Consider the following 27,500-nt stretch of genomic DNA (forward strand, 5'->3'; position numbering starts at 1 on the left):
CTGTCTCTCTCGTATCAGTCTATCCAGCCTGACCTTTACACTGATATATGTGCTTCAAAAACACTCATTCGCTGTTTAAATTATTTATTAGATTAGGTTTGTAATGTATACAGAAGTTAATAGTGTGCCTTGTGTTTATTACGTTTCATATCTGAATGCAGTGACTCTCATTAGCTTTGGTAAAACCTGTCATAACCTGTCATATACGTCATGTTTATATGACAATATGGTTTTAGTTTACTGTATTACTGTAACACGTGACTTACTGACCATTGTTTTTCCTTTTAACTATTTGACTATTTTGGTGTCTAATGCAGGATTTAGTCTAGGATCCCCAAATATTATGATCCCCTTGCAAGGGACCCCCTTTTTAAAATATAAAGCTAGATATTTTCATCTATATAGATTTTGTACATTAAAGAATTTGTACTATTTGAGTTAAATATTTAGCGTAATATTGTTTAGACAACAAGTTGTTTGCAATATCATGCCATAAATAATTGTATTTCTAATTTTACTTAGCCACAAAACATGATTTAAATATAATCAGGACATTTTTATTATTAATATTAATTGTTATCATTAATTGCACATCTTTTTTGTGCTCACTATTAGAGTAATAAATAATAATAATAATAATAAACCTGAACAAAAAACACTTTCAATTCAACTGAAATTTATGTGTAATCTTTAAAACATTTCTTTTAGGATGAAACCATAATAATGGTCAAATTCAGCAAAATTGTGCCCATAACAAAATAACAGCTGAACAACAGAGTAAAAGTTTGTAGTAAGTGATAAAATATACATGAAATAGGCCTGATGCTGTTTACTGTAGTTATTATTTTTGAAGCCATTATAAAAAATAAAAGAAAGCTCATATTTGAACATTTTGAACATTTTCCTTATGCCTCCCCAAATCTGATTGCCATGATATAGGCCTTTAAAACTACATACAGGTACATATTTAAATTCCAAGATTATTTGGGAAAATATGTTACATGTACCCTAATAAAATGTGATCTCATGAGAATTCGTATGCACTGTTATGTAAAGTTTGGTTCTAGAAAACATACATTCTCTTACGTTTGTATAGTGTACAATATTGACGTATTGACAGCATCTAAACGTCATAATTTTACGTATTAACACCTATAGAAATGTACAAATGTTTATGTGTACTGTTTGAATTGATTAATATCGAATAATTAATAGAATTAATCAGTTAATTACAATTACATTGATTATAATCAATGAGATTAGTTAAATGCCATCACATTTATTTAATGCAGCTGACTTTATAATATGACATTTTTTCTCCCAATTTTGGAATGCCCAATTCCCACTACTTAGTAGGTCCTCGTGGTGGTGTGGTTACTCGCCACAATCCGGGTGGCGGAGGACAAGTCTCAGTTGCCTCCGCTTCTGAGACCGTCAATCCGCGCATCTTATCACGTGACTCGTTGTGCATGACACCGTGGAGACTCACAGCATGTGGAGGCTCATGCTACTCTCCACGATCCACACACAACTTACCACACGCCCCATTGAGAGCGAGAACCACTAATCACGACCACGAGGAGGTTACCCCATGTGACTCTACCCTCCCTAGCAACCGGGCCAATTTGGTTTCTTAGGAGGCCTGGCTGGAGTCACTCAGCACACCCTGAATTCAAACTCACGACTCCAGGTGTGATAGTCAGCGTCAATACTCGCTGAGCAACCCAGGCCCCCATAATATGACATTTTAATGGTGTCATTGAGTTCTGTGTGACTTCTGCTGCCCTATACAACGTTATAAAACAATAATAAAATTAATCCATAAATTTGTTAGCTATAATCCAATTCTTCAGACTGCTTTCTGTGAAGAACAGACCCGAATTCAAGCCTTTGACACTCGATGTCCGTCTGCATCTGCTGCAGCGCCCGCCGTAACCGTTAACATGCGTTGGTTTCGTTTTCAAAATTAAAAAATTGCCACCTCAAGCATTACGACCAGTGGTTTTATGGCAGTGATGTCGAATGCTTATTGGCTCTCAAGTGTCTCGTGACCGGTGCGACATGACGTATTCGGTGATGTATGCTGTATGTTGAATGAGATATGACAGCGCCATTATGGCGTGCATCAGGAGAAGGTTTACAGTGATTAATAATTTAAATTCCACTCTCCACCTCACACAATGCTGTTATATGCCATCAGGGTGCCCATCGGATGCAGCGCATCGCCCTATGGACTACTTTTGTACTGAATTTTGCCATTTTTCTGAATACATTATTGTGATTAAAAGTATCTGCCTGTTACGTGTTTTATATGCTTAATAAATGGTCATGGTTAGGTTTAGGAGTAGGTGTGGGATTAGCGGCTGTGAAATATATATACATTTATATATTGTAACAGAATGTATTGCTACTGTACATTAGTTAAGGGACCTAAAATATCTATAAAAGAGTAAAAATGTACAAATATATTTCTAATCGTTTTGTGTATTCAAATATATTTGTAATGGATTCGTCAATATTTTACATTAAATGTTAAATGTCTACGTTTTAGATGCTTTCAAACGTCCATATTGTACGTTTTAGTGTCTATCCAAATGTACAAATATTAACATACAAATAGGTACGCATATGAATGAGATCAGGCTGTAACAAAACAGCAATTTTTGTAGTATTTTGAAATGTATGTTATTGTATGTAGACACACTGTAAGTATGTGACTTTTTAAAATAAGTAAAAAAAAAAAAGAAAAGAAAAGAGCCATAGCTATGAACATAATTATTATATATGTGTTTTACATATTGTGATATATCAGATTTCACCTGAAAACTATGTAAAAGTCAAATGGTATTTAATATAGAGTTAATATAGAGAAAAAAAGCGAAGCCTGAGTAATTCTATAGTACTTCCATATATGCCATGGTACTGAATGAAGAACATATTCAAATACTATGGTATGTACTCTAATTTAGTTCAAGGAATAACCTATCATGGTTTTAACATGGTACGTATATATTATGCTGTCTATCTATCTATCTATCTATCTATATCTATATCTATATATATATATATATATATATATATATATATATATATATATATATATATATATATATATATATATATATATATATATATATATATATATATATATATATATATATATATAATTTCTAAGGAATAATTGAAAAAATAATATTCAATAATATAATAATATATTAATAATTGAATAATATTAAACCTAATAACATGTAAGAATATATCCAGTATATATATATATATATATATATATATATATATATATATATATATATATATATATATATATAATTTCTAAGGAATAATTGAAAAAATAATATTCAATAATATAATAATATATTAATAATTGAATAATATTAAACCTAATAACATGTAAGAATATATCCAGTATATATATATATATATATATATATATATATATATATATATATATATATATATATATATATATATATATATATAATTTCTAAGGAATAATTGAAAAAAGAATATTCAATAATATAATAATATATTAATAATTGAATAATATTAAACCTAATAACATGTAAGAATATATCCAGTATATATATATATATATATATATATATATATATATATATATATATATATATATATATATATATATAAAAACAAATAAATAGATAGAATAAAATAAAACGTATAATAAATTATTATTAATAATAATAAAATATTATGTAGAATAACCAAAACTCAAACTCTAAGCCTATATAGCATGTGTGAGTTTATATATAATACTATGTTGTGTGTGTATATATTATATTAAATTCTATTATATTCTATTATAAATGGTATTATGCAACCAACATATTTTTTTAATACTTTTGTTTAATGCCTCATTTGTGTATATTATTACTGTTATTGTTATTATTATTATTATGTGGTTGTTGTTCAGTGTGTTGTGTTGGTCTTGCCCTGAGTGTGCAGAAACAGACCCCCAGTATTTCAGGGAGAGAGGAGGGGGTTCTGCTGTCACATGTTTCTCTCCAGCGGACGGGTACAAATAACCCCAACAGAGGGTCAGACTGCAAACTGATTTCTTTCACTCGTTAATAACACGTGCAGCTTCTGTGTTTAAGAGTCTATAGTGCGCGACAGTGGGGTGTCTCTTATAAAGCTCGGTTCTACTTTCCCACGCGGAGGAGTGTGTCCCGGAGCTCAGAGAAGTTGCGTGGAGAGAATATCACCAGAGACACGGAGCAGATACACGATCATTCAAGGAATATTATCCTCGTCTTTAGAACTCAGAGAAAGAGCGCACAGAAACACACAACTCTTCATCTGCGCTCCTCATCTTCCTCCACTCCGTGTTGTCCGGCTTGTAGCGGTGGAGAATGGCGCAGAATTTACCCATCCGCTTCCAGGAGCATCTGCAGGTAAAACCGCTAACACACACGGCAAATTTGCGAGTTTCCGAGCGTCACGTTTCGCGCAGAAACACTGTAAACACGCAACAATGTATCAGCGGCCTCGCCCGCGCGCCGCACTCACTCACTGTTACAAGTGACATACTTGATACATAGTTGCATGACACAACATAATTCAGAGAGTAATAGTTAAAAGACGAGGAACTTAGAGAATTGGGGGATTTTGTAAAATAATACACTGTTACAATACGTGCTACATTGCATGACATTAAAAACAGAATAGATGCAAGGTTGTAGAATGGAAAGGGATTGCCTACATTGTTGCATGATTTTGGTAAGCAGTACATAGTTGCACAGTTATATACTGTAGTTGCATGACATTTTGAATGCATGACATGGGGCATACAGAACTGGCTGATTTGGAAAGGAATACACAGTTACATTGTTGCAGTACTAGCTACATTGCATTGCGTTTAAAATAAATAGTTGCAAGGTTTTGAAAAGAATATATAGCTACAAAGTTGCACGATGGAAAGAATACATAGTTGCATGAAATGTTACGCAGAGTTGCATGATTTTGGAAAAACAAATACATATTTGAACCATTGCTATATAGTTGATGGCATTTAAAAGAAAACAGAGTTAAATAGTTACAAGAAATGGAAAATACAGAATTGAGGAACTTTAGAAAAGGATACACCGTTACAGTGTTTCATTACAAGCCACATAACATGACATTTAAAATAAATAGTGGCAAGATTTTAAAATGAATATAAAGCTGCAAAGTTGCACGATGGAAAGGAATACGTAGTTGCATGAAATGGTACAGAGTTGTTTGATTTTGGAAAACAGTACATAGTTGCATAATTGTAGTTGCATGACACTTAAAATAATTCTGATTTTCATGACAGTGCACTTAGAATGGAGTGATTTTGAAAAACAATACACAGTTACATTGTTGTATTACAACAATACATTACATGACATTTAAAATAAGACACACTGTACTAAGTTGAATATACACAAGGAATAAGAATATATAGAATATAAAGTTGGAAAGGAATACAGAGTTGCATGAAATGTGACTAACACGGTTGCATGAATTTGGAACATGATATATAGTTGTACAGTTGCTATGTAGTTGCATGATTTGTAAAAGAGTAACTCTCTGAAGTCACTGTAGCATGTTTTATTGATGATGTAACAGTTAATAATGTTTGGATGACTCTACATAATGCAGCCATGTGTGCAGTTTACAAAAATACTGTGTTCTACCCACTCTTTATGAAAAGTTGATATTCATTGTTAATGTTGAATGTTTTCACTGTGAAAAGGGCCCTAAATGACACCTTAAAAGTATTATTTGTCATCTCGCAGCTTCTGAAAGACTATGGCTTTTGTAGTTCTTCTATCTCTGTATATGTAGGCTAGTACATATCATTTAGCAGGGGTGCAACACTGGCCTGACAAGTGGGGTGGGTGGACCAGTTATTGAGGTAATTCCTATATTGAGGTTTGTTTTTTGTGCCCTTTCAAAGCTAACATTATGGTTAACTGTGTCTCTCCTTAGAACTGCTTTAGTCTGATGAACTTGTGTCTGGAATTCTGCTTTGGGAATTCACTGCGGTATTCCTCTCAGATAAAACAGTCTGCACAGAGCTGCTCTCACTGGACCTTTTGCTGTCACATTTAATATGGCAAAGCTGGAATATCAACACTTCTCTGCTATAAACGCTTTGTACATTGGAGCAGCCAAGTTTCCTATTTAAGAGTAAGACAAGATATTAGGAACAGCAGAATATTCCAAGGTTTTTTTTCTTGTCAAAGACTCATCTTTCTAGTCAACATGATTGTTTCTGACTGCAGCAGTATTAAACTGCTGTGTTTGTTGTTGTCCCATCACATTCACCTCACACTGCAAACTCTCAACTCAACTAAAACATCATTTATTTTGCTGATGATTCAGTATCGATGCAGGAAACACTCTCAAAGTATTTTAGTACAGAGTTTCATATATATATACATATGAAAAACTGTACTAAAACTTATATATATATATATTGGGTTGTACTTGCTTGTTTTGATTATTATTGGGGGGGGGGGGTTACAAAGGTAATTTATTATTATTATTATTATTATTTTGTTTTACAATTATCAGCAATTTGTGAGACAAAATATCTGATACTTTTTAATCTTCACACAGTCAATGATCCTCTCTTGTGTTATTTATTTATTTATTGTCAGACGACAATAAAATGTCAACCTGTACATCTTGGTTACACCACATGACTGATTTGGTGGACAAAAGTTTTTCAGATATTATTATTATTGTATATTAATAATAAATATTGATAATTTTATTTCAAATTATTTATATAATAAGAAAAAATTATTAAAGATTACACTGCATTACTCATGACCATTTTTAAAGAATTTCAGCCTTTAATTAGATTTTTTTAGACAAAAAAAAGGACTTTGAACTCAGCAATTATTTTGTGTGAATTGCATTTTTAATGTATTTTTTAATAACTTAATATATCTACACATTTATCATCAATTTCATCAGGTCACTGCACTCAAAAATAAGATCTACACATTTCAATTTCATAATGAAATTACATTAAATTAAACTGATTGATGTTTAAAAAATAAAAATAAATATAAATATTTTACGTTTTATAAATTTAGTTTAGTTAAAAAATACACAATTCATTTTTTTTTCTCCCCAATTTGGAATGCCCAATTCCCAATGCGCTCTAAGTCCTCGTGGTGGTGTAGTGACTCGCCTCAATCCGGGTGGCGGAGGACGAATCTCAGTTGCCTCCGTGTCTGAGACCGTCAATCCGCGCATCTTATCACGTGACTTGTTGAGCGCGTTACCGCGGAGACGTAGCGCGTGTGGAGGCTTCACGCTATACTCCACGGCATCCACGCACAACTCACCAAGCACCCCACCGAGAGCGAGAACCACATTATAGCGACCACGAGGAGGTTACTCTATGTGACTCTACCCTCCCTAGCGACCGGGCCAATTTGGTTGCTTAGGAGACCTGTCTGGAGTCACTCAGCACGTCCTGGATTCAAACTCACGACTCCAGGGGTGGTAGTCAGCGTCAGTACTCGCTGAGCTACACAGGCCCACCACAATTCATTTTTAATGTAATTTTGTAATGGATTTGAAATGTGTAAATCTTAAAAATAGGCGAAATTATTTTTTTAAGTGTGTTCTCGATTTCCAACCCTAGTCTTCATTACATGAAGTGTATACAGTATAACTGGAACATTAGAATTAATTCCCCTGTGTTGATATTTATTTTCTGGGGATTTCTGGGGTCGATGGATCCATTGAAAACAATGGCACAGTGTTATTTGTGTGTTCATAGAGTTGAGGCCTCACTGCCGTGCCAGACACTAATGAAGTTTCATTCTACACGTCTTTCATACTGATGACACTAGTAGTATTCTCTTCCAGTCAAGAACTCATCCGAAGAATGTGTTAGTCCCTCCTACTGTCCCTGTCGCACCTTTTCTCAGGCTGTTTTATTTGCTTTCTCTGTCATTCACAGAATGCTTTGGATTCCTCTAAACACATCTGGAAGTTGATTGAAAGCAGATGCTTGCAGTCTCCTTTAGATGTAAAGCTAGTTTAAAGGGATTGTATATGATATTTGGTTGTAATGTGTGGAAATGGTGTGTCTCTTAAAGATGCAGTTCTAGGAAGCATCATTGTCTCTTTTTGAGTTCTCTTTCTCTCTCCTGTCATATCCGGGTCACAGACATGCAGCCGATGCAGTTATGTGAAAGAATGCCAAGAATCTGCAGTCGGCAGATTTTGGGCCTCAAGCAGCTCTGCGTTTTGTCTTGAGTATGCATTTCTGTACTTGATCAACAGTGATTCACTGCTGGATTATATTAATACTGTTTTATCTCGAATGGGAATATCTCTTCATAGATTATATCTGCGGTGTCAGTCTGTGTGTAAATTTACTGTATACTTTAAATACACAGTTCTTTCAACTTTTGTCCAGAGAATAATACATGAAACTATAAAAGCTTATCCATTTCAAATTTCTCATTTCATGATTTATTCTTCTATACTATATGTTGTTGTGCTTTTGTGTGAGCTCGTTTAGGGTTGTTTATGCAGTGTCATTTGTCTCTGTTCTGATTGGCTGGTGATGTTTAGCTGTAACCCAATAGAGACTCAGCTAATAAAGTTATAAGCTGGGAGAGGAAACATATTCATCAACAATATAAACCCAATCACATCACAGCCATCATGACAAACAGAGACCATTCTCAGATATGACACACCGCTTCCACACACACATGTACACATCTGAAATGAATCAAATCATGTTTCTGATGTACATTGTATCTCTTCTGAAATGTATCGTTGCTTTGAAAATCTTTCGTTTGGTTTTCAGTGAGTGTGTGGTCTGGATGGAGTTTCTGGAAACTGGATCTTTATGGTAACTGACAGTGGAGTTTGAATCATACCGATGCATCAAGGAGCATGAAACAAGATACGAATGCCAATAGTATTAATAATTCATATAATAATGCATACTGCTCTCATCTCTTTCTCAGCTCATGTCAATTTTAAAGTTAATAATACTGTTCATTTCTATTTATCTATTAGGATTGGGTATTGATACAGAATTAAATTTTATTCTGATTAACAAGCTCTTGATTTGATTAAATTCTGAGTAATTTGAGTGTGTTTCATTTACATGTGCATTTTGATTACAGATGAACCTAGGGGAGAGACGAGGGGAGGCGTGGAGAGAGGGAAAGAGAGATGCACGTGGCCGCATTGTGCGTGACTGTTTGTCTTATGGTTTATGTTTGTTTTATGTTGAGTTTTGTATTATTCTGTTCAGCCAGTTCCCGCCTCCTCCTTGCCCATCCTTGAACTGTTACAGTGGTGCCAGGAGACCCAGGAGGGAGGAGGGATGCGCTGTCGCGGAGTCCTCGCCGCTGCCATCCACCAGGGGAGCAGCCGCGGCCGTCTGCCTGGGAACGGAGGGGTCGCTGCCGGCCGGCGAGAGCCGGAGGAACCGCTGCCATCCACTGAAGAAGGGGAGGAGCAGTTCCGTCCACCAGGGTCCAGCGGACTCGCTGCCGTCCGCCGGGGGAGGAGCGAGCTGGCGTCTGCCAGAGGGCGGAGGAGTGGTTGAGGACCGGCGACAGCGTGTCCGGGAGCCGGCGAGCAAGTTCTTCTCTCTCTCTCTCTCACTATGTGTCTCCGCTCGCCCTTTCCCTATCCCCACGCCTCCCCTCGTCTCTCCCCCAGGTTCACAGGAGGCGGGGTGGACCACCAGCTGACAGAACGGCCGGAAGGGCAGCATCTCCCCTCCAGAAATGGGGGGGGGAGTTAGTCAGACCGGTGGCGTCCCGGCCTGAATTGTGCGGGGGAGGAGTGTGATAAGGAGGAGGGTGTGGCCGGGACGTGATGGCGCACGGCCGGAGCTGAATCAGCTGATTCAGATTCAGCACCGGCCGTGTGCCATCACGGCACGGCCACGTCCTCCTCCTCGTCACAGTCCATATTTCTATTCTTTTAATTCATTGCATGCAGTCCATTTACACTATCAACTTATTATGAACATTCTGTCTTTGTGATACAGATCTGCTTTTCCCCCTACTTTTTACGTTCAATAAGACATAACTGACTGTGTTTACATTAATACCTGACCAAGGTTATGGGTGTGTTTCAAGTGCATTTTACCACTTTATCAGGGGCGTATCATCTCAACTCTGCAAACGTTCTCAGAAATGTGCAGAGACCGAATCTATCTATCCATCTGTCCGTATCTATGTCTATTTGTCTGCTGTACCTCTTGCTCCCTCTGTCTGTTTTAATGTGATTACTGAGAGAATATAATCTCATCAGTGTTGCAATAATGAATCCCTGCAGTTCAGATAGAGAGAGAGAGAGAGAGAGAGAGAGAGAGATGGCCTTTCCACAGTGTGTCTATTTCATTCATCAAACACTGTCTGTGGACAGTCAGGAAATGACTAATTTCTTCTCATTAAAATCTGCCTCAGTGTGTGTTTGTGAACATCTGGAGCTTTCTGCCCCACTACGCAGAGTGTCCTGTGGGAGCAGTTCTAATGTGATATACGGCCCCAAAGCTTTAGGTTGATATTGAAAGTCAACATGGAACAGCAGTTGCAACCCATTTAGCTTGCGTAGTGTGAAATGGATTTATAACGAGAGGAATATATAGGGCAGGATTTGATTTTATCCATCAGGAGTGGATTGGATACTGAAAGTGGTTCATAACTAAAATACTGGAGTATTAGTGACCACTGGCCACATGTGATTGGATCACTCGAAATGTATCTTAATACCAAGTGTAAACGGGGTCTAACAGGCATGCTTTTGTTTGAATGAGGGAGTCAGAAATGCTGAGACGTGGAGGAGAGGGAGTTGTAGGTGTCGTTTATTTTCTCTGACTCAGTGTGTGTATGTGTGTGTGTGTGTGTGTTGTCTCCAGGCTCCTTGCGTAAGCAGTATTTTCCAGTAAGACAGCAGGTTTGCATTACGTCTGTCTGTCTATCTCAGTAGTGAATCATCATGGGTTTAAACACTGAGAGAGATTTCTGACCTGTGTTACAGATCGGACCCCTGAAGAAAGTGGGGCTTCACCCGATCTGTATTATTCAAACATGCACAATTTTGCCTCATTAAATGAATACCGATATCTAGAGATCAGGGTGATGATAATGGCAGAATTTAGCAATAACTAAAGAGTTTTATATGGGTGTTTATTCAACATTGGGCACTTACATATCTCTGGGCAGGGGCGCCAGAACTAGGGGACCCCCCATTTTCAACCCAAAACTCAACTGACCTTCGGCCGATGCATTATGCGTGGCAGGGCTTGGCGATATGACGATATAAATCGTCGCGAGGATATAAAGGGTCAGTCGATAGAGTACGTATATGTATATCGTGATATGTAAATATCCATGTGCACAGCATGGGCATATGTATCAGTGGGCAGGGCTTCACTTGAGACTGAGAGAATTTAAGAATTCAATTACATTCATCTTTCTTTCGGCGTATCATAAGTGCTTAATATGCTTCTCATCTGATGAGCGCATCTGTTTTTCATGTGAGCATCGAGTCCAGCATGCTTCCTGATATTTACAGGAGAGCACAGGGCAGGATCGCGCCCGCTACTTAATCATTTTTGACCCAGGAAAATCCCTGAGATAAACATCTCCACAGAATGGGACGACTCTCAAACAAGTCAAGAAAATGAAGAGGACCTTGTTATTAAAACAGGTGCGACATCTACAGTACTGTGCAAAAGTTTTAGGCACTTGGGAAAAATGTTGCATAGTGAGGATGTCTTCAAAAATAATGCCGTAAATAGTTTTCATTTATCACTTAATGTCATACAAAGTCCAGTAAACATAAAAAAGCTAAACCAATATTCGGTGTGACCACATTTGCCTTTAAAACAGCCCCAATTCTCCTAGAAACACCTGGACACAGCTTCTCTTGGTTGTTGGCAGATAGGATGTTCTAAGCTTCTTGGAGAATTCACCACAGTTCTTCTATCCATTTAGGCTGTCTCAGTTGCTTCTGTCTCTTTATGTAATCTCAGATTGACGCGATGTTCTGTGGGGGCCATGCCATCTGTTGCAGGGCTCCCTGTTCTTCTATCTATTTCTACTGTCTCAATTGCTTCTGTCTCTTTATGTAATCTCAGACTGGCACGATGTTCAGTGGGGGGCTCTGTGAGGGCCATGCCATCTGTTGCAGGGCTCCCTGTTCTTCTATCTATTTCGACTGTCTCAATTGCTTCTGTCTCTTTATGTAATCTCAGACTGACACGTTGTTCTGTAGGGGCCATGCCATCTGTTGCAGGGCTCCCTGTTCTTCTATCTATTTCGACTGTCTCAATTGCTTCTGTCTCTTTATGTAATCTCAGACTGACACGTTGTTCTGTAGGGGCCATGCCATCTGTTGCAGGGCTCCCTGTTCTTCTATCTATTTTGACTGTCTCAATTGCTTCTGTCTCTTTATGTAATCTCAGACTGACACGATGTTCAGTGGGGGCTCTGTGGGGGCCATGACATCTGTTGCAGTGCTCCCTGTTCTTATTTTCTAATCTTTTCTATTTGCAAAATTAATGTTTGGGAGTCTAACATTTATATTTCCCACTGACACACTAACAAGCTTTGAAGATAGTCTAGACAGACTTATTCACAACCAACCGACTTCATCTTGACCTAATGTCCAAGCTCGCAAAGAAATACAGAAAATTATGATATAGAAGAAAAAAATATTTGAAAGTATTTAATACACTGACAGAATTAACCAAAGATAGACATTACAATATGGTTATTTATTACATAAGCCAATTTTTCTTGATTTTCCCAAAAATGTACTGTGATATACTATCGTGATATATATCGTTATAGTGAAATAAAATTACTCATATTGTGATGTAAGATTTTGGTAATTTCGCCCCCTAATTCCTTGTAAGGACTATAATTAGATGTTGTTTTAGCACCTGACATTCATTTAAATAGAAGAAATAAAAGACTATTAAACGATTTAATAGACTTATGAAAAAGAGGGACCCATACACAAGAGCACGCAGTTGAACCAGTAGGCGTCATTTCCAATCAAGCTGTAATTTTTCTGTGATGCATGTACAGACATTGTTGGACATTGTTAGGAGACAAATTAAATAAACTGGTGAGAGTTTGAAAAATGTGTCTGAAGTGTTGAAAGTACCCAGAGTTGAAGAAACACCCATAAATTGCTGAAATTAAGCAGAACCAAGCTAAAGCAACTGGTCAAATATCTTGTAGCATGCTGCTGTCATGGTCGCAGCCGGTTAAGACAAAAACTGTCAGAAAGCTAGAACTGCTTGATGAGTTTGGATGTGGTGTTAAAGGTTTCACGTGTCATCCTGCGTGTCTCTCTCTCGTCCTCCAGCTGCAGACTCTGGGAGTGAATGCGGCCAGCATCAGCTTCAGCTGTTTGACGATGGAGTCTGACCGCTTCATCTGTATCAGAGAGAAGGTGGGCGAACAGAACCAGGTGGTCATCATCGACCTGAGCGACCCCACCAACCCGATCCGACGGCCCATAACAGCGGACAGCGCCATCATGAACCCCGCCAGCAAAGTCATCGCGCTGAAAGGTGCCAATCCACACTTGTGTTGTACCTACAATTTTATAAGCTTCATTATGCAAAAAAAGTCAGTTGCTAGTTGTGTTATTTTCGTTCCAATCAACTAGGCCTAAATTAAACTTCTGGCTCTAACCACCAAACTGTTTTCTCACTGCTCTCTGCTGTTGTTAAAGATGTTGAATTTGTCCGTAACTCTCTCTTCTGGAATGATGCCTGTCAATTATTGTGGTTTGATCATTGTGTAAGAACTCTTCTTGAGTCGCCGTCACTTACCGTCAGATCTGTTACTCATCACAAGCTTCATCAGCATTGGTGCTTATGATTCACCGCAAATGTTTGCCAGAAGTTTGCAGCTCTTCACCGTTGGTGGTGAACCTGCAGCAAACCTTTGGCAACAATGAACAATTTACCGCAAGTTTGCCGCAAAGCTAATTTGCATGTGAAAATGATCTGTGGTGAATTTGCGGCAAGTTTGCGGCAAATTTACATTAAGCTCTGGATTTTTGTAAGGTTGGGTCATTTTTGTTTCCAGTCCTTTTTACTACAGTCTGGGCTTTTTGTGTTGTTGTTTTTTGCCCAGTTTTTGTGTTGTGTACATATTATCTTTAATAAAGTATATTGAAGAGCTGTGACCATCTTCATTTGGGTTCTACCTGACAAAAAACTGATCCGAAGAATCCAGCCAGATTTGAACCCAGCAGACAGTCAGCTCTTTCAATATGGGTCTGTTCCTCCACCCAGCTTCTGTCCAGCAGCAACCTGTTTCCAAAGGCACAGCTCCTAACATTGAGTTTTTGGGCTGCCATCAACATGGCTGTCTATTTTGATAATGCCATCACTCTCCTTGATGTGGCCCAGGAGCTGTGCTTGGGTGAGACTGTTCTTAAACACCTGTTCATGGCCGGACTTGACGAGCCTCTTAGCTTGGAAAAGTTGGGGATGGGAACCTTTTTATGGCCCTATTGGTGAATGGTGAACCATGTCTCCAGTCTTAGAGAGATGGATGCCCTGCTCAGGTCAAGGACCTCCACATCAGGTAACATTTTCTCTTTGTCCATGCCCCACCTTCTCTCTGGTTCACCGCAAGGCAGACGTTGCCGAAGGAAGAGGACGTCTGCTGCTGACCACCAGGCGGTGGAGGAGCCCTCTGCTGAACACCAGGTGGTGGAGGAGCCCTCTGCTGACCACCAGGCAGCGGAGGAGCATGCTGCTGACCACCAGGAGAAGTAGGAGGAGGCGGGTTCCCCGGTCCATGTCAGCTGCAGCTCGCCAGGAGGGGTCTGAGCCCGTTGCAGCTCACCAGGAGGTGTCAGAGTCTGTTGCAGTTTACCTGGTGGCCGTCAACAACCCACCTACCATCTCAGTGGCCACTCCTCACCAGTGGCTGCCAACCAGTTTGTCCAGTCTCCAGCGGCCGCCGCCCAGTCTGACCCCTGTCCAGCGGTCGTCGCCCATCCTGAGCCCTCGCCAGTGGCCACTGCCCTGCCTGATCCCTCCTCAGTGGCTGCTGCCCTGTCCAATCTGTGCCCAACGGCCGCCGCCACCCAGTCTGACCTCTTCCCAGCAGCCGCCGCCGTTGTCACCCAGTCCGACCTCTGCCCAGCGGCTGCCGCTCAGTCCATCCTCTGCCCACCATTGCTGGCCAGTCGGTCCTCTGCCCAGCGGTCGCCACCGCCCAGCGGACCTCTGCCCAACGGCCGCCGCCGCCCTGCAGTCTGGGCTTTTTGTTTTGTTTTTTTGCCCAGTTTTTGTGTTTTGTACATATTTTCTTTATTAAAGTATATTGAAGAGCTGTGACCATCTGCATTTGGGTTCTACCTGACAAAAACTTGACAGTAACATGTTACTTTATAACTTGTATAAATGATATAAATGTAAACACTGCTGATACTGAATGAAGTGTTTAGTCTTTGAGGAGTGAGTATAGGTCAGTATGAAACGGTTATAGGTAACGTCTACATGCCAAAAGTCAGAGTCACTCTCTCTCTGTCGTCACAGCGGCTCGGACGCTCCAGATCTTCAACATGGAGATGAGGAGCAAAGTTAAAGCTCACACCATGGCAGATGAAGTGTTGTTCTGGAAGTGGATCTCTGTGAACACGATCGCCTTGGTTACCGACACTGCCGTGTATCATTGGAGCATGGAGGGAGACTCTCAGCCAATCAAAATGTTTGATCGTCACGCCAGTTTGGCAGGATGTCAGATTATCAACTACAGAACAGACGAACAGCAGAAATGGCTGCTACTCATAGGAATATCAGCACAGGTGTGTGTGTGTGTGTTTTGGTAATACTTCTTCTTTTAGTGACTCACAGTTTCACTTTGAAGTAAGGATGCACAATATCAGTACAGCCACACAAAATCTGCATCCTTCAGTACATGTTCTACTCTAATTGTGAGTGAAAATTTGCAGAATTCTGCAGAATGGATTTAAACATGGTAAAACTTTATATTAGTGACCCTATGGGTCAATATTATTGAACATGTTGATATTGAGAGGCCGATAACATGAGGCCTAATTTTTTCTTATTCAAATGTGTTCTTAAGTTGTAATGTGTTTTTGCGACAGTTATTATCTCAATTATTTATGTGCAACTATTATCAGGGTCTCGCGCTGGATGTGCCGTCTTTGATCGTTACGCAGCACCTTGCTGTTTTTTAATTTTTAAGACGCCTTGTCACGTTAAAATGACTTTCAACTGTTAAAACACATCTCAAGACACCTGCATTCTAGCTTTTTTAATGCTAGGGTGCATTTGGTATCAAACGCATTTTTGCGTCCAGCCGAGCTGTTTTTTGATTGGACGTCTATGATAGTTACGCTTTGTTTTGCTGTGTTTTCCCCCTGCCTAGCACAGGAGCGTTGCATTTTTAAAATGCCATGTCAAGTTGAAAAGGCGCTGCTTCGAACTTTTTTAGCGCAAGGACACATTTGGGACCACAACACATCGTTGTGTCCATCTGTGCTATTTTCAAATAGCTTTTTGAGTAAAATGCGCTATATGAACGCCTTTGACCATTATGATGCGACTCGCTTTTTTCAGTGTCTTGCACAGTAGCGCTGCGTTTTTTTAGACACTGTGTCAATTTGCAAAGAACTGTTAAAGGAATATTCCGGGTTCAATACAAGTTAAGCTCAATCAACAGCATTTGTGGCATAATGTTGATTACCGCAAAAATCAAGCACAAATGTGTGTTCCAGTGAGGCACTTACAATGGAAGTCAATGGGGTCAATCTGTAAACATTAAAATACTCACTGTTTCAAAAGTATAGACTCAAGATGTAAACGATATGTGTGTTAACATGATTTTACTGTGATAAAATCACTTGCCAATCTTTTCTGTTTAAAGTTATATCCAATTTAAAAACTTTGTTGCCATGACGACATAACACTGTAAGGCCTTATTCCGTAAAATGACCAAAAAACAAAACAAAAAAACGATTTAACCTCCTGAGACCCGAGCATGACTGCTGTGTGCATTTTCCATTTTCCTTTTTGATTTGTAACTAGAAGCAACTAATAAACATGCACAAAATTATTATTATTATTATTATTTTAAATCTAGATCAAATAGTTTTCCTAAAAAAATAATATCCACATATATGGCCAGTCGGACAAAGTTGTGAAATGTTCAGTAACACCAAGCTATAGAAAGTCCGATTTTTTTTATCAAATTGTTCATTATGTGTCTAGGAGTGTTGATTATTCATGTCTTTGAGATGTTACAGACATTACAGCTGATTTTCTATAAAGCTGAATAATTAATTCTGATTCAAAGTAATGTCCAGCATCATCCAATCACTGCCAATCATGTTAAAATAAAATGATACATTATAAATTCTGAATCTATGTACTGATTATCATTGTCACATGTCTGTCAAACATGTTGAGTGATCCAAACATCATCTGCAGCCTGAAACTGAACTTTTGATCAGATTTTAGGAGTGAATGCACTTAACTGCATAGAGAGCTATAGGATGCTCCCTTTCTCCCTATTTAGTGAATGACTTAACCTCCAGTGTGCTGTCTGTCTGCACTGGTCTCAGAACAGTTTGAAATGCACCTTATTTTCATCCTAACTCCATTTAAAGCCTCTGAAAGCAAACATTTTTAGCTTTTGGATGAATACATTTATTCTCAATGTGAAAATGCACATTGGTTGTCAACATTATGCCACAAATCCTGTCGATTGAGCTTAACTTGTACTAAACCCGGAATATTCCTTTAAAAACGCATCTGGAGACACCTCCATTCATGGAGCCGCATCTAGCTTTTTTTTAGCACAAGCACTGTTCGGTATGAACTGTATCACTCTGTAACACTCTGTATTATGACTTTAGTGTGTTTTATTATTATTTTTTAAACCAACAAAATACAATAGGTTTAAAATATCTGTAATTATATCGGCTGTAACATGGAAATACTTCTATTACAGTTGGTATCAGTCAGAATTTGTGTATACACCTGTACAGTTACTGGATATCTGAACGTCTCTTCTGGGCCCTGCAGCAGAATCGGGTCGTAGGCATGATGCAGTTGTACTCTGTGGATCGCAAAGTGTCTCAGCCCATCGAGGGTCACGCCGGAGCGTTTGGACTCTATAAACTGGAGGGAAACCCAAACACTTCAACACTCTTCTGTTTTGCTGTCAGGGGTCAGGCTGGAGGCAAGGTGAAATTATGCATATGGCTTTTGAACTGCGAAAAGACATGTTTGAGACATTAAAAGAAAGTCGTGGCTCTTTTTCTTAGCCTTTATTGCTACACTTTTTAGCTCCATTGGTATATACTATAGTGCTAGTCAATGAATTATTCGCTTATTTGGATCTGAGCATCTGATGTATGTTTTTTTGGTTCCGTTTGGAGTTTGTTTTCTGTGTTGTTTGTTGTAGCTTCACATCATTGAGGTGGGTCAACCTCAGACAGGTAACCAGACGTACACTAAGAAAGCAGTGGATGTGTTTTTCCCACCTGAAGCGCAAACGGACTTCCCTGTGGCCATGCAGGTGACATTGACTTCAGATATATTCAGATCAGATACAACGTTTTTGGAAGATGCATCCAAGAGAGTTTTTATAACACCAGCCTTGTGTTTTCTTTCTCTCTCTCTCTTTCTCTGTCTCAGATCGGTACTAAACACGGTGTTATCTACCTCATCACTAAGTATGGTTATTTTCACATGTATGATCTAGAGTCTGGAGTGTGTATTTACATGAACCGCATCAGCGCTGAAACTATATTCGTCACGGCCACTCACGAGAGTACATCTGGAATCATCGGAGTCAACAAGAAGGGACAGGTACACACGGAGGAATATCGTATAGAAAAACTCTAGAAGAGACACATGTTTGAGAACACCTCCATTTGTTCTCAGTTGAATTTAATGCAGACATATTAATTTTGTTGTATGATGTGTGTACAGGTTCTGTCAGTTTGTGTCGAAGAGGAGAACATAGTGAATTACGTGACTAGTATGCTGCAGAATCCAGAGCTGGCGTTGCGGATGGCATTACGCAGCGATCTTCCCGGAGCTGAAGAGCTCTTCACACACAAATTTAATACTCAATTCTCGCAGGGAAACTACACTGAGGCGGCCAAAATCGCTGCTTCAGCTCCCAAGGTAATAAACAACATGCCTGGCAGGAACGTGCAGATCTAAAAAGCACCAGTGTTGTGTCTGCGGTGTGATGCGGCTTTAAAGAGACTGAAACCTTTTCAGGGGAATCTCACGAAAACAAAAACATGTCCAGGTCACATTTCACCCCTAAATCCGACATGTATATTTATATCACAAATGGATCTACAAAATAATTTTTCATATATCATAGAGATGGTGCAACAAATGTAGAACAGGATTCATTACTTCCATAATGAAATTGAGACGCAACTGGCTGTCAAACACATATTTAGCTACACATAACACGTAAGATACGCATAAGCTACACGTATGTACCGTATTTTCTCAGGCACTTATTGAGTCTAAATAGATGCACAACTTACATAATTTCAGTAGGACGCCCAAATGAAAATAGCCAAATAATCCTGTTCATGTGTTAAACTTGCTATAGTTTACGTCCACGTTGCTTCTTCATCAAATAGCAATGTCAAATGTAAATCAAATCAATCACTGAAATAATGCTAAAGAAATAGCATGTATAATATGTGTGTACACACATATGAGATCCTGATAATTCACCATTGTCACACAGAAAATCAACATGATATAGTATTCATTTTAATCGCAATTACAAATATATATCCTGTGATAGTAAACTTATGTAGATATAAATTAATTCAAAAAATTATGATTTATGGAAGAGCAAAAAAATTAACGCATTAATTCAGTGTGATTAATTATATAAAAAATGTACACTGTAAAAATTTTCATGCAATTAATCATGTCCCCGGACCATAAGAAGGAATATTCCTACCATAAGAGCAATTCAAGCATGAAGAAGTACCGTCTGTTTTCAGCAGGGGGCAGTAAGCAAAGCTCCAGCTGTATAGGCAACATGCAGCTGTACAGACAGTATTTTAGAGCTCCTTGGTACAGACAACAGACCACACACACCCATTGTACAAAGAGGCCTCAGATTGTTCCTGGCAGGCAGCAGGTGCACTAACCCCACCCCCACCCTATGGAGTAGCCTGCCAGGAATAATTCGAGACACCTTTTTCCCCATCGTGAAACCACATTCAGGCTTGCCTGACACCAGCATCTGCACAAGATGAGGATGCATTCTTGTGTTCAAACACAGCTGGACGGAGCACAATTCCAAAAGCAGGGGTCTCAAGACGAGTTTTTATAAGTTTCAAACTTCATTTAACTTGACACAGCGACCTAAATTTTTTTTTTTGCAATGCAACCAAAGTGAGACGCTCAAAAAGCGTCAGTGTGACGCAGGTGTACATCGACACGTCCTTTGACAAGACATTATAATGACTCTGTTTTGCACAGATTGACAAATTGAATTGCCAATTTTATTTCTGTGTACTGTAGGCCAGTGACAAGAAAATAAAGCCACTTTTTGTATTGTCTTATCAATGCCTTACTCATCTGCCACAATAATGTAATGCACATTAACTATCTGAATTATTGTTTTTATAATATATATTATATTTATAATTATTTAAATATAGCTATTTATTATTATTGAATCATTATATATTGAATTATTGCTATATGAGGGGTAATTATAAATGCAACTAATTATGATTTAATTAATTGGCATATCAGGTAATTAATTAACTTAAAATTTTTTATCAATTGACAGCCCTACAATTTAAATAATACATAAATATGTAATTTGCATTACAGTAATGGAATGAGATTTTTGCATTACAATGAGATTTGGGAATTAAAATGTGCATAATTATCATTAAAATAATGTAAAAATACAACAAAATATATATATATATATATATATTATAAATATATTTTTTTATTTAAAATATGACCTGTTCATGCTCTTGACAAATTTCATGAGATTTATCCTTTCAAAAACTGTAACACAAAACATTTACAACATTGTTGTTTCTGAATTCTCTCTCTCTCTCTCTCTCTCTCTCTCTCTCTCTCTCTCTCTCTCTGTTTATAAAAATGTTCAGGGCATTTTGCGTACGGCAGATACCATCCGCAGGTTCCAGTCCGTCCCGACTCAGGGTGCTCAGGCGTCTCCATTGCTGCAGTATTTCGGCGTTCTATTGGATCGCGGGCAGCTGAATAAACTAGAGTCAGTGGAGCTCTGCAGACCCGTGCTACAGCAGGGACGAACACAACTGGTGGAGAAATGGCTCAAAGGAGAGAAGGTGCAGAAACTGTTGTTTTCAGTGGGATAACCAGCCCCACCAGGAGTTTGTTATCTTGCGATCAAAGAATTAAAACCATTATCTGCATATCTCTTTTCTGCAATGCTTCCTACAGTGGTGTAGTAGTGTCTGAAGAGGTGATATGAGTGTAGTAATGTTCACGTCTAAATGTTATCTTGTATTACATTTACATTTAGTAATTTATCAGATGCTTTTATCCAAAGCGACTTACAAATGAGACACATAGCGAGCAATTTGTCATGCAAAGTTTAGCAACATCTGCAGCATAGGACTGCCAAGTTCTCACAGTGGCTAAAGTAGTAAAGATGCTAGCACAGAAGAAAGAGCAGAAAAGGAATTTATTTATTTTTTTGTACATTAAGTGCATGTTGAGTGAAGCGGTAAGTACAATTAGCGTGGGTTGGTTAAGTGCTCACGGAACAGATTCTTCTTGAATATTGAGAAGGCAACAGCAGATCGTGTGGAGGTTGGAAGTTCATTCCACCACAGAGGAGCAGAGAAAGTGAACGATTGTGAAATAGACTTTGAGCCTCTTTGTGATGGGACCACCAGGCATCACTCGTTCATAGACTGCAGAGAGCGAGGTGGAGCATAGACCTGAAGAAGTGAATTGAAGTAAGAGGGTGCGGTTCCTGAAAGCCATAGTCGAAGCCTTGAATTTGATACGGGCGGCTACAGGTATCCAATAGCGTGAAATCAAGAGTGGGGTGACATGGGCACTTTTTGGCTGATTGAAGACCAGATGCGCTGCTGCATTCTGGACCATCTGCAGTGGCTTAATTGTGTTAGCTGGAAGGCCAGCCAACAGATCATTGCAGTAGTCCAGTCTCGAAATGACCAGGAGCTGTGTAGCATATTCAGTCAGGAAAGGTCTGATTTTCCAGATGTTGTAAACCGTGAATCTGCAAAACCAGGCGGTTGATGAGATGTGTGCAGTGAAATTTAGCAGGTCATCTACCACCACTCCCAGGTTCCGGGTTGTTCTGGTTGGTGTTAGTGTAGTTGAACCAAGATGAATAGTGAGGTTGTGGTCAACAGAAGGGTTGGCTGGGATCACGAGGAGATCTGTCTTGGCAAGGATGAGCTGAAGGTGTCTTTCCTTCATCCAGGCCGAAATGTCCGATAGGCAGGCAGAGATACAAGCTGAGACAGTAGGGTCATCAGACTGGAACGACAGGTAGAGCAGCGCATCATCTGCATAGCAGTGGTAGGAAAAGCCATGTGTTCAATGACCGGTTCGAGTGATGTTGTGTACATCGAGAAGAGGAGGGGGTCCAAGCACTGATCCTTGAGGAACCCCAGTGGTCAGCTGGTGTGTCTTGGAGACCTCTCCTCTCCAGGAGACCTTGAATGATATGCCAGTGAGATATGACTCAAACCATCCAAGCGCAGTTCTTGTGATGCCCAGGTCAGAGAGGGTGGACAGAACTTGTGGTTCACTGTATCGAAGGCAGCAGACAAGTCAAGGAGGATGTATTACCATATAGCCTACTTAAGAATGAATGGTTATTTGTTTTATTTGTGTACTATAATGTGTTTTTCTATGTATATTTCCTCGTGCCACCAAAACAGCGCCAACCCGCATCTCAGAATAGCATTCTGAGATGATATTCTTCTCACCACAATTGTACAGAGTGGTTATCTGAGTTACCGTAGACTTTATCAGTTCAAACCAGTCTGGCCATTCTCTTTTGACCTCTCTCATCAACAATGCGTTTCCATCCACAGAACTGCCCCTCACTGGACGTTTTTTGTTTTTTTGGCACCTTTCGGAGTAAATTCTAGAGACTGTTGTGTGTGAAAATCGCAGGAGATCAGCAGTTACAGAAATACTCAAACCAGCCACCAGTTGCACTCCCGCAGATCCGTGCGCATTTAGAGAGAACCTTTGTTTCCAGGAATCACAGATGACTTGAAATGTCCTGGAATTTCATCTGTCAGAAAGGGTGGGAACCCTAAACACAAAAAACTGGCATCACAATTTTAATAAAAGAGTAATTTTGAGCTGCAAAAATAAATGAAAGCATATGCAAGATCCTGGTGGGGCAATGTAAGATGGGGAAATTGTTTGAAAATAGTAATATTTTTGCAATTCTGTTTGATGACACTAGGGCGGCACCTCACCTTCAACCCTTGTGTTGTGTTCATTTTGTGCTAACACATTTGGAGTTCCCGGTCAAAAATGCCCGGCCCACTAAGACTGTTTATAAATCTCTCATTGCATATATTATCACAAGATATCAACTACTTTTTGAGTAATTATGGCAGGTTTTGTACTCCTTTTTTGAACATATAAAAAAAAAAAAAATTATAACTACATAATAAATTAACAACGTGCTTGATTTGAACAAAACAGGTGTCATTTTAAAGCTTAGAATCTGGACTCTATAATGCATATAGCTGATCCTACAAATTCTTAAATAATGCTTTTTAATTTGCTGAAAAAAAGAACTGTTTGATTCTCATCATTTGCAAATTTGTTATCAAATTTGTTTTCAAATTTAACAACTCTGATTTATATATATTTAGAGTTAATAAAACCATATTAAAGATGAGATAGTCATGTGTTATATATCGTTGGAAAGATCTCAATTTGTAGAATGCAAAGAGTGAATTTGTTTCACTCAGAGGCCAAACTACTGTGAGTTTTAGTGTATGAAATTCCCACTGACACACATAAATATAATAAAAAGGAATGTTTTTTTTTGTCTAATTTTCCCTTATTACTTCCTAAAACATGCATATAACATAGACAATGATATATCATAATTTACAGCAGACTATCCCGATTCAAACGGGACCAAACACAACATAATTTGATAAGTAGATCTTGAAATATTCCTCAAAGAGTATACATGGAAAGACGATGCACAAAAGGGTACTCAACACACATTGTGTGAGTGTGTTGTGGTGTGTACATGTCCGACGACATTGTGTGCGCAAACACACATCCACGTATGTGCTCGTCTAAATCCATTCATTTCCTATGGCCGGTCATTTTTGACCGGGAACACAACAAGTGCAACAAAGAAAATGGTCAAACATTTTTTGTGTGTTTTCAGATACTGTATGTGAACAAAGTCAAGGAATTTTATTCCAATTTGATTAAGTAAATAAATAAATAAATTTCCGGGTCAAAATGACCGGAACACAACATAAGTGTTAAATATATGCATTTGAAATTGTTGTTTTTTTCCCATGATGTCGTATAGTTGGAGTGCTCAGAAGAGTTGGGTGATCTGGTGAAAGCCGCTGACATCACGCTAGCTCTCAGTGTTTATCTCAGAGCAAACGTTCCAGTTAAAGTCATTCAGTGCTTCGCTGAGACTGGACAGTTCCAGAAGATAGTTCTCTATGCTAAAAAGGTACCAGCGTTCCTCAATAACACATGACCTTTTCTATCTCTCTCCTCTGGTGTATTTTGATTGACCGTGTTGTTTTTGGCAGATGGGATGTTCTCCAGACTGGCTGATGTTGTTGAGGAGCGTGATGACATCTGGACCAGATCAGGGGCTTCAGTTCGCTCAGATGTTGGTTCAGGATGAAGAACCACTGGTCAACATCAGCCAGGTAACTAAGAAACAAATGTTCATGGAAGTCTCAGTGTGCATTTTTCATATACAGATATTTTTGTGAAAACACATGTTGGTAAATAATGCTGTTTATTGCTATTCTTATGTATGTATATATATCTTTTAAATGAAGAAAAAGAAACTGTGTTGGAAACCTTTTACCAGGCCAAATTATTACATGCATAAAAGTTTGGTCAGCTAAACAAAGAGGGACGGATTCACTAAACAGTTGCAGATTTTTCACTAACCACCCGCAATCTATTTTAGCAGGTGCAATCAGCACTGAAACTGTTTCTACTTTTTTTTTTGGAATGCCCAATTCCCAGTGCACTTTTTAAGTCCTTGTGGTCTTTAGTGACTCACCTCAATCCGGGTGACGGAGGAAGAATCCCAGTTGCCTCCGCATCTGAGACAGTCAACCTGTACATCTTATCATGTGGCTTGTTGAGCACATTGCCATGGAGACATAGTGCGTGTGGAGGCTTCACGCCATCCACCGCGGCATCCACGCTCAACTCACCACATGCCCCACAGAGAACGAACGACATTATAGCGACCACGAGGAGGTTACCCCATGTGACTCTACCCTCCCTAGCAACTGGGCCAATTTGGTTGCTTAGGAGAACTGGCTGGAGTCACTCAGCACGCCCTGGATTCGAACTTGTGACTCCAGGTGTGGTAGTTAGCGTCTTTACTCGCTGAGCTACCCAGGCCCCTTGAAAATGATTTCTATATATTGATCAAAAATTACGACTGTCACACATGTGGCATCATTTTGTCCACACCAAACAATTTTGCCCATAATAAACTTTATTCAAAAGTACTTGTTAGCCAAGTCTTTTCAGAGGAAATTTAAATATATTTATATATACTTAAGTATATATACTTCCACTAACCCTGTTTGCATGTGTTTTTCAGGTGGTGGACGTCTTTATGGAGGGTAATCTCGTGCAGCAGTGTACTTCATTCCTATTGGATGCTCTGAAGAACAACAGGCAGGAGGAGGGGCCTCTACAGACACGCCTCCTGGAGATGAATCTCATTCACGCCCCTCAGGTGAACACTAATTACACACACTCTTATGTTGCCTTTGACATGGTTAATTGGTATTGGCCAAACAAACAAAGACTCACTAAAGCGTCACAGTGAGGGAATAGTGTCTGTACTGTGTACTCTTTACTACATAGTGTTTACTATGTGTGTGTGTCTGTGTGTGTTTACAGGTAGCAGATGCAATTCTGGGTAATCAGATGTTCACACACTACGACCGTCCTCACATTGCTCAGCTGTGTGAGAAAGCTGGTTTACTGCAGAGAGCGCTGGAGCATTACACCGACCCTTACAACATCAAACGAGCCATCGTTCACACACACCTGCTCAATCCAGAGGTGCGTGAGTGCACGTGTGTGTGTGTTCACTCTTTGGGACTCATTCATGAAACAAGAGCAGAATGGATTTTTTATTCGTAAAGCCGCTCTGATGTACATTCTCGGATACATGAAAGTTTTAGTATTTTCACAACGTTAATTGGTACGAACATAATGTACACCTCCTAAGCAGGTCTCCTAAGCAACCAATTGGCCCGGTTGCTAGGGAGGGTAGAGTCACATGGGGTAACCTCCTCGTGGTCGCTATAATGTGGTTCTCGCTCTCGGTGGGGTGCGTGGTGAGTTGTGCGTGGATGCTGTGGAGAATAGCGTGAAGCCTCCACACGCGCTACGTCTCCACGGTAACGCGCTCAACAAGCCACGTGATAAGATGCACGGATTGACGGTCTCAGACGCGGAGGCAACTGAGATTCGTCCTCCGCCACCTGGATTGAGGCGAGTCACTACGCCACCACGAGGACTTAGAGCACATTGGGAATTGGGCATTCCAAATTGGGGAGAAAAAGGGGAGAAAATCCAAAATAAAATAAAATAATAAAATAAATAAATATGAGCTCTGTAATTTAGGTTTCATAATTAAGTATGAAATCGATAAATCGCGTTCAGTTAATAACGTATGATCAATGCTAATGCTGTTAAACCCATAAATAAACCAAAATCTATCACACAACATTATAAATACCTTGGTCTTACTCTTGATACTCACCTAACAAACAAGCCAGTGAAACAATTTTTATTTGTCTTTAAAAAACAAATACATCCTTATCTTTCTCAAACTGTAGCTAATTTATACTTTAATTCAATTATATTGTCATCTATTTCATACTGTTTACCTATATGGTCTCTTACTACCCAAGATGCTCTAGATCCCAACATACAAATGTATAGTAAAGCTCATAAAGTACTATTTGCATTACCTCTATACACCCATCATTGTTTGGCACTGGAAAACTCAAATTCACTAAATTTGAAAATTATTGGAATTGATTGCAATTAAATTATATTATCAAATCCAAAATGGACTACTTCCTCCTGAAATCTGTACTTAATTGCCTACATATACTCAAGTAAGACAATCAAGAATCACAAGAAATTAAATCCTGTAACAAGTTTTAAGTATAAT

General features: G+C 39.0%; 2 protein-coding genes across 4 annotated transcripts in view; both read left to right on the top strand.

Annotated features, from left to right (window-relative positions):
• The window catches only part of LOC127423868 (B-cell linker protein-like), an 18,894-nt gene extending 16,200 nt beyond the window's left edge, over positions 1–2,694 (top strand). The window contains exon 19 of the mRNA XM_051668534.1: positions 1–2,694. This exon is cut by the window's left edge and continues 128 nt beyond it. The gene's annotated coding sequence lies outside the window, so the exon portion shown is untranslated.
• A 1,346-nt stretch (positions 2,695–4,040) lies between these two features.
• LOC127423838 (clathrin heavy chain 1-like) overlaps positions 4,041–27,500 on the top strand; it is a 49,070-nt gene continuing 25,610 nt past the window's right edge. The window contains exons 1-12 of one of the 3 annotated variants that reach the window (XM_051668468.1): positions 4,041–4,430; positions 13,387–13,594; positions 15,584–15,852; positions 18,098–18,259; positions 18,480–18,593; positions 18,713–18,886; positions 19,010–19,207; positions 21,196–21,396; positions 24,630–24,782; positions 24,865–24,987; positions 25,908–26,045; positions 26,213–26,377. In XM_051668468.1, the coding sequence (XP_051524428.1) occupies positions 4,389–4,430; positions 13,387–13,594; positions 15,584–15,852; positions 18,098–18,259; positions 18,480–18,593; positions 18,713–18,886; positions 19,010–19,207; positions 21,196–21,396; positions 24,630–24,782; positions 24,865–24,987; positions 25,908–26,045; positions 26,213–26,377 (1,947 nt within the window). In that variant the 5' untranslated portion in view covers positions 4,041–4,388. Of the gene's footprint in view, positions 4,431–13,386; positions 13,595–15,583; positions 15,853–18,060; positions 18,260–18,479; positions 18,594–18,712; positions 18,887–19,009; positions 19,208–21,195; positions 21,397–24,629; positions 24,783–24,864; positions 24,988–25,907; positions 26,046–26,212; positions 26,378–27,500 lie in introns of those variants that run through there. The other 2 variants (XM_051668469.1, XM_051668470.1) reach the window with 2 other exon arrangements.

Source organism: Myxocyprinus asiaticus, chromosome 33 (genome assembly GCF_019703515.2).
Source record: "Myxocyprinus asiaticus isolate MX2 ecotype Aquarium Trade chromosome 33, UBuf_Myxa_2, whole genome shotgun sequence".
Lineage (NCBI taxonomy): Eukaryota > Metazoa > Chordata > Actinopteri > Cypriniformes > Catostomidae > Myxocyprinus > Myxocyprinus asiaticus.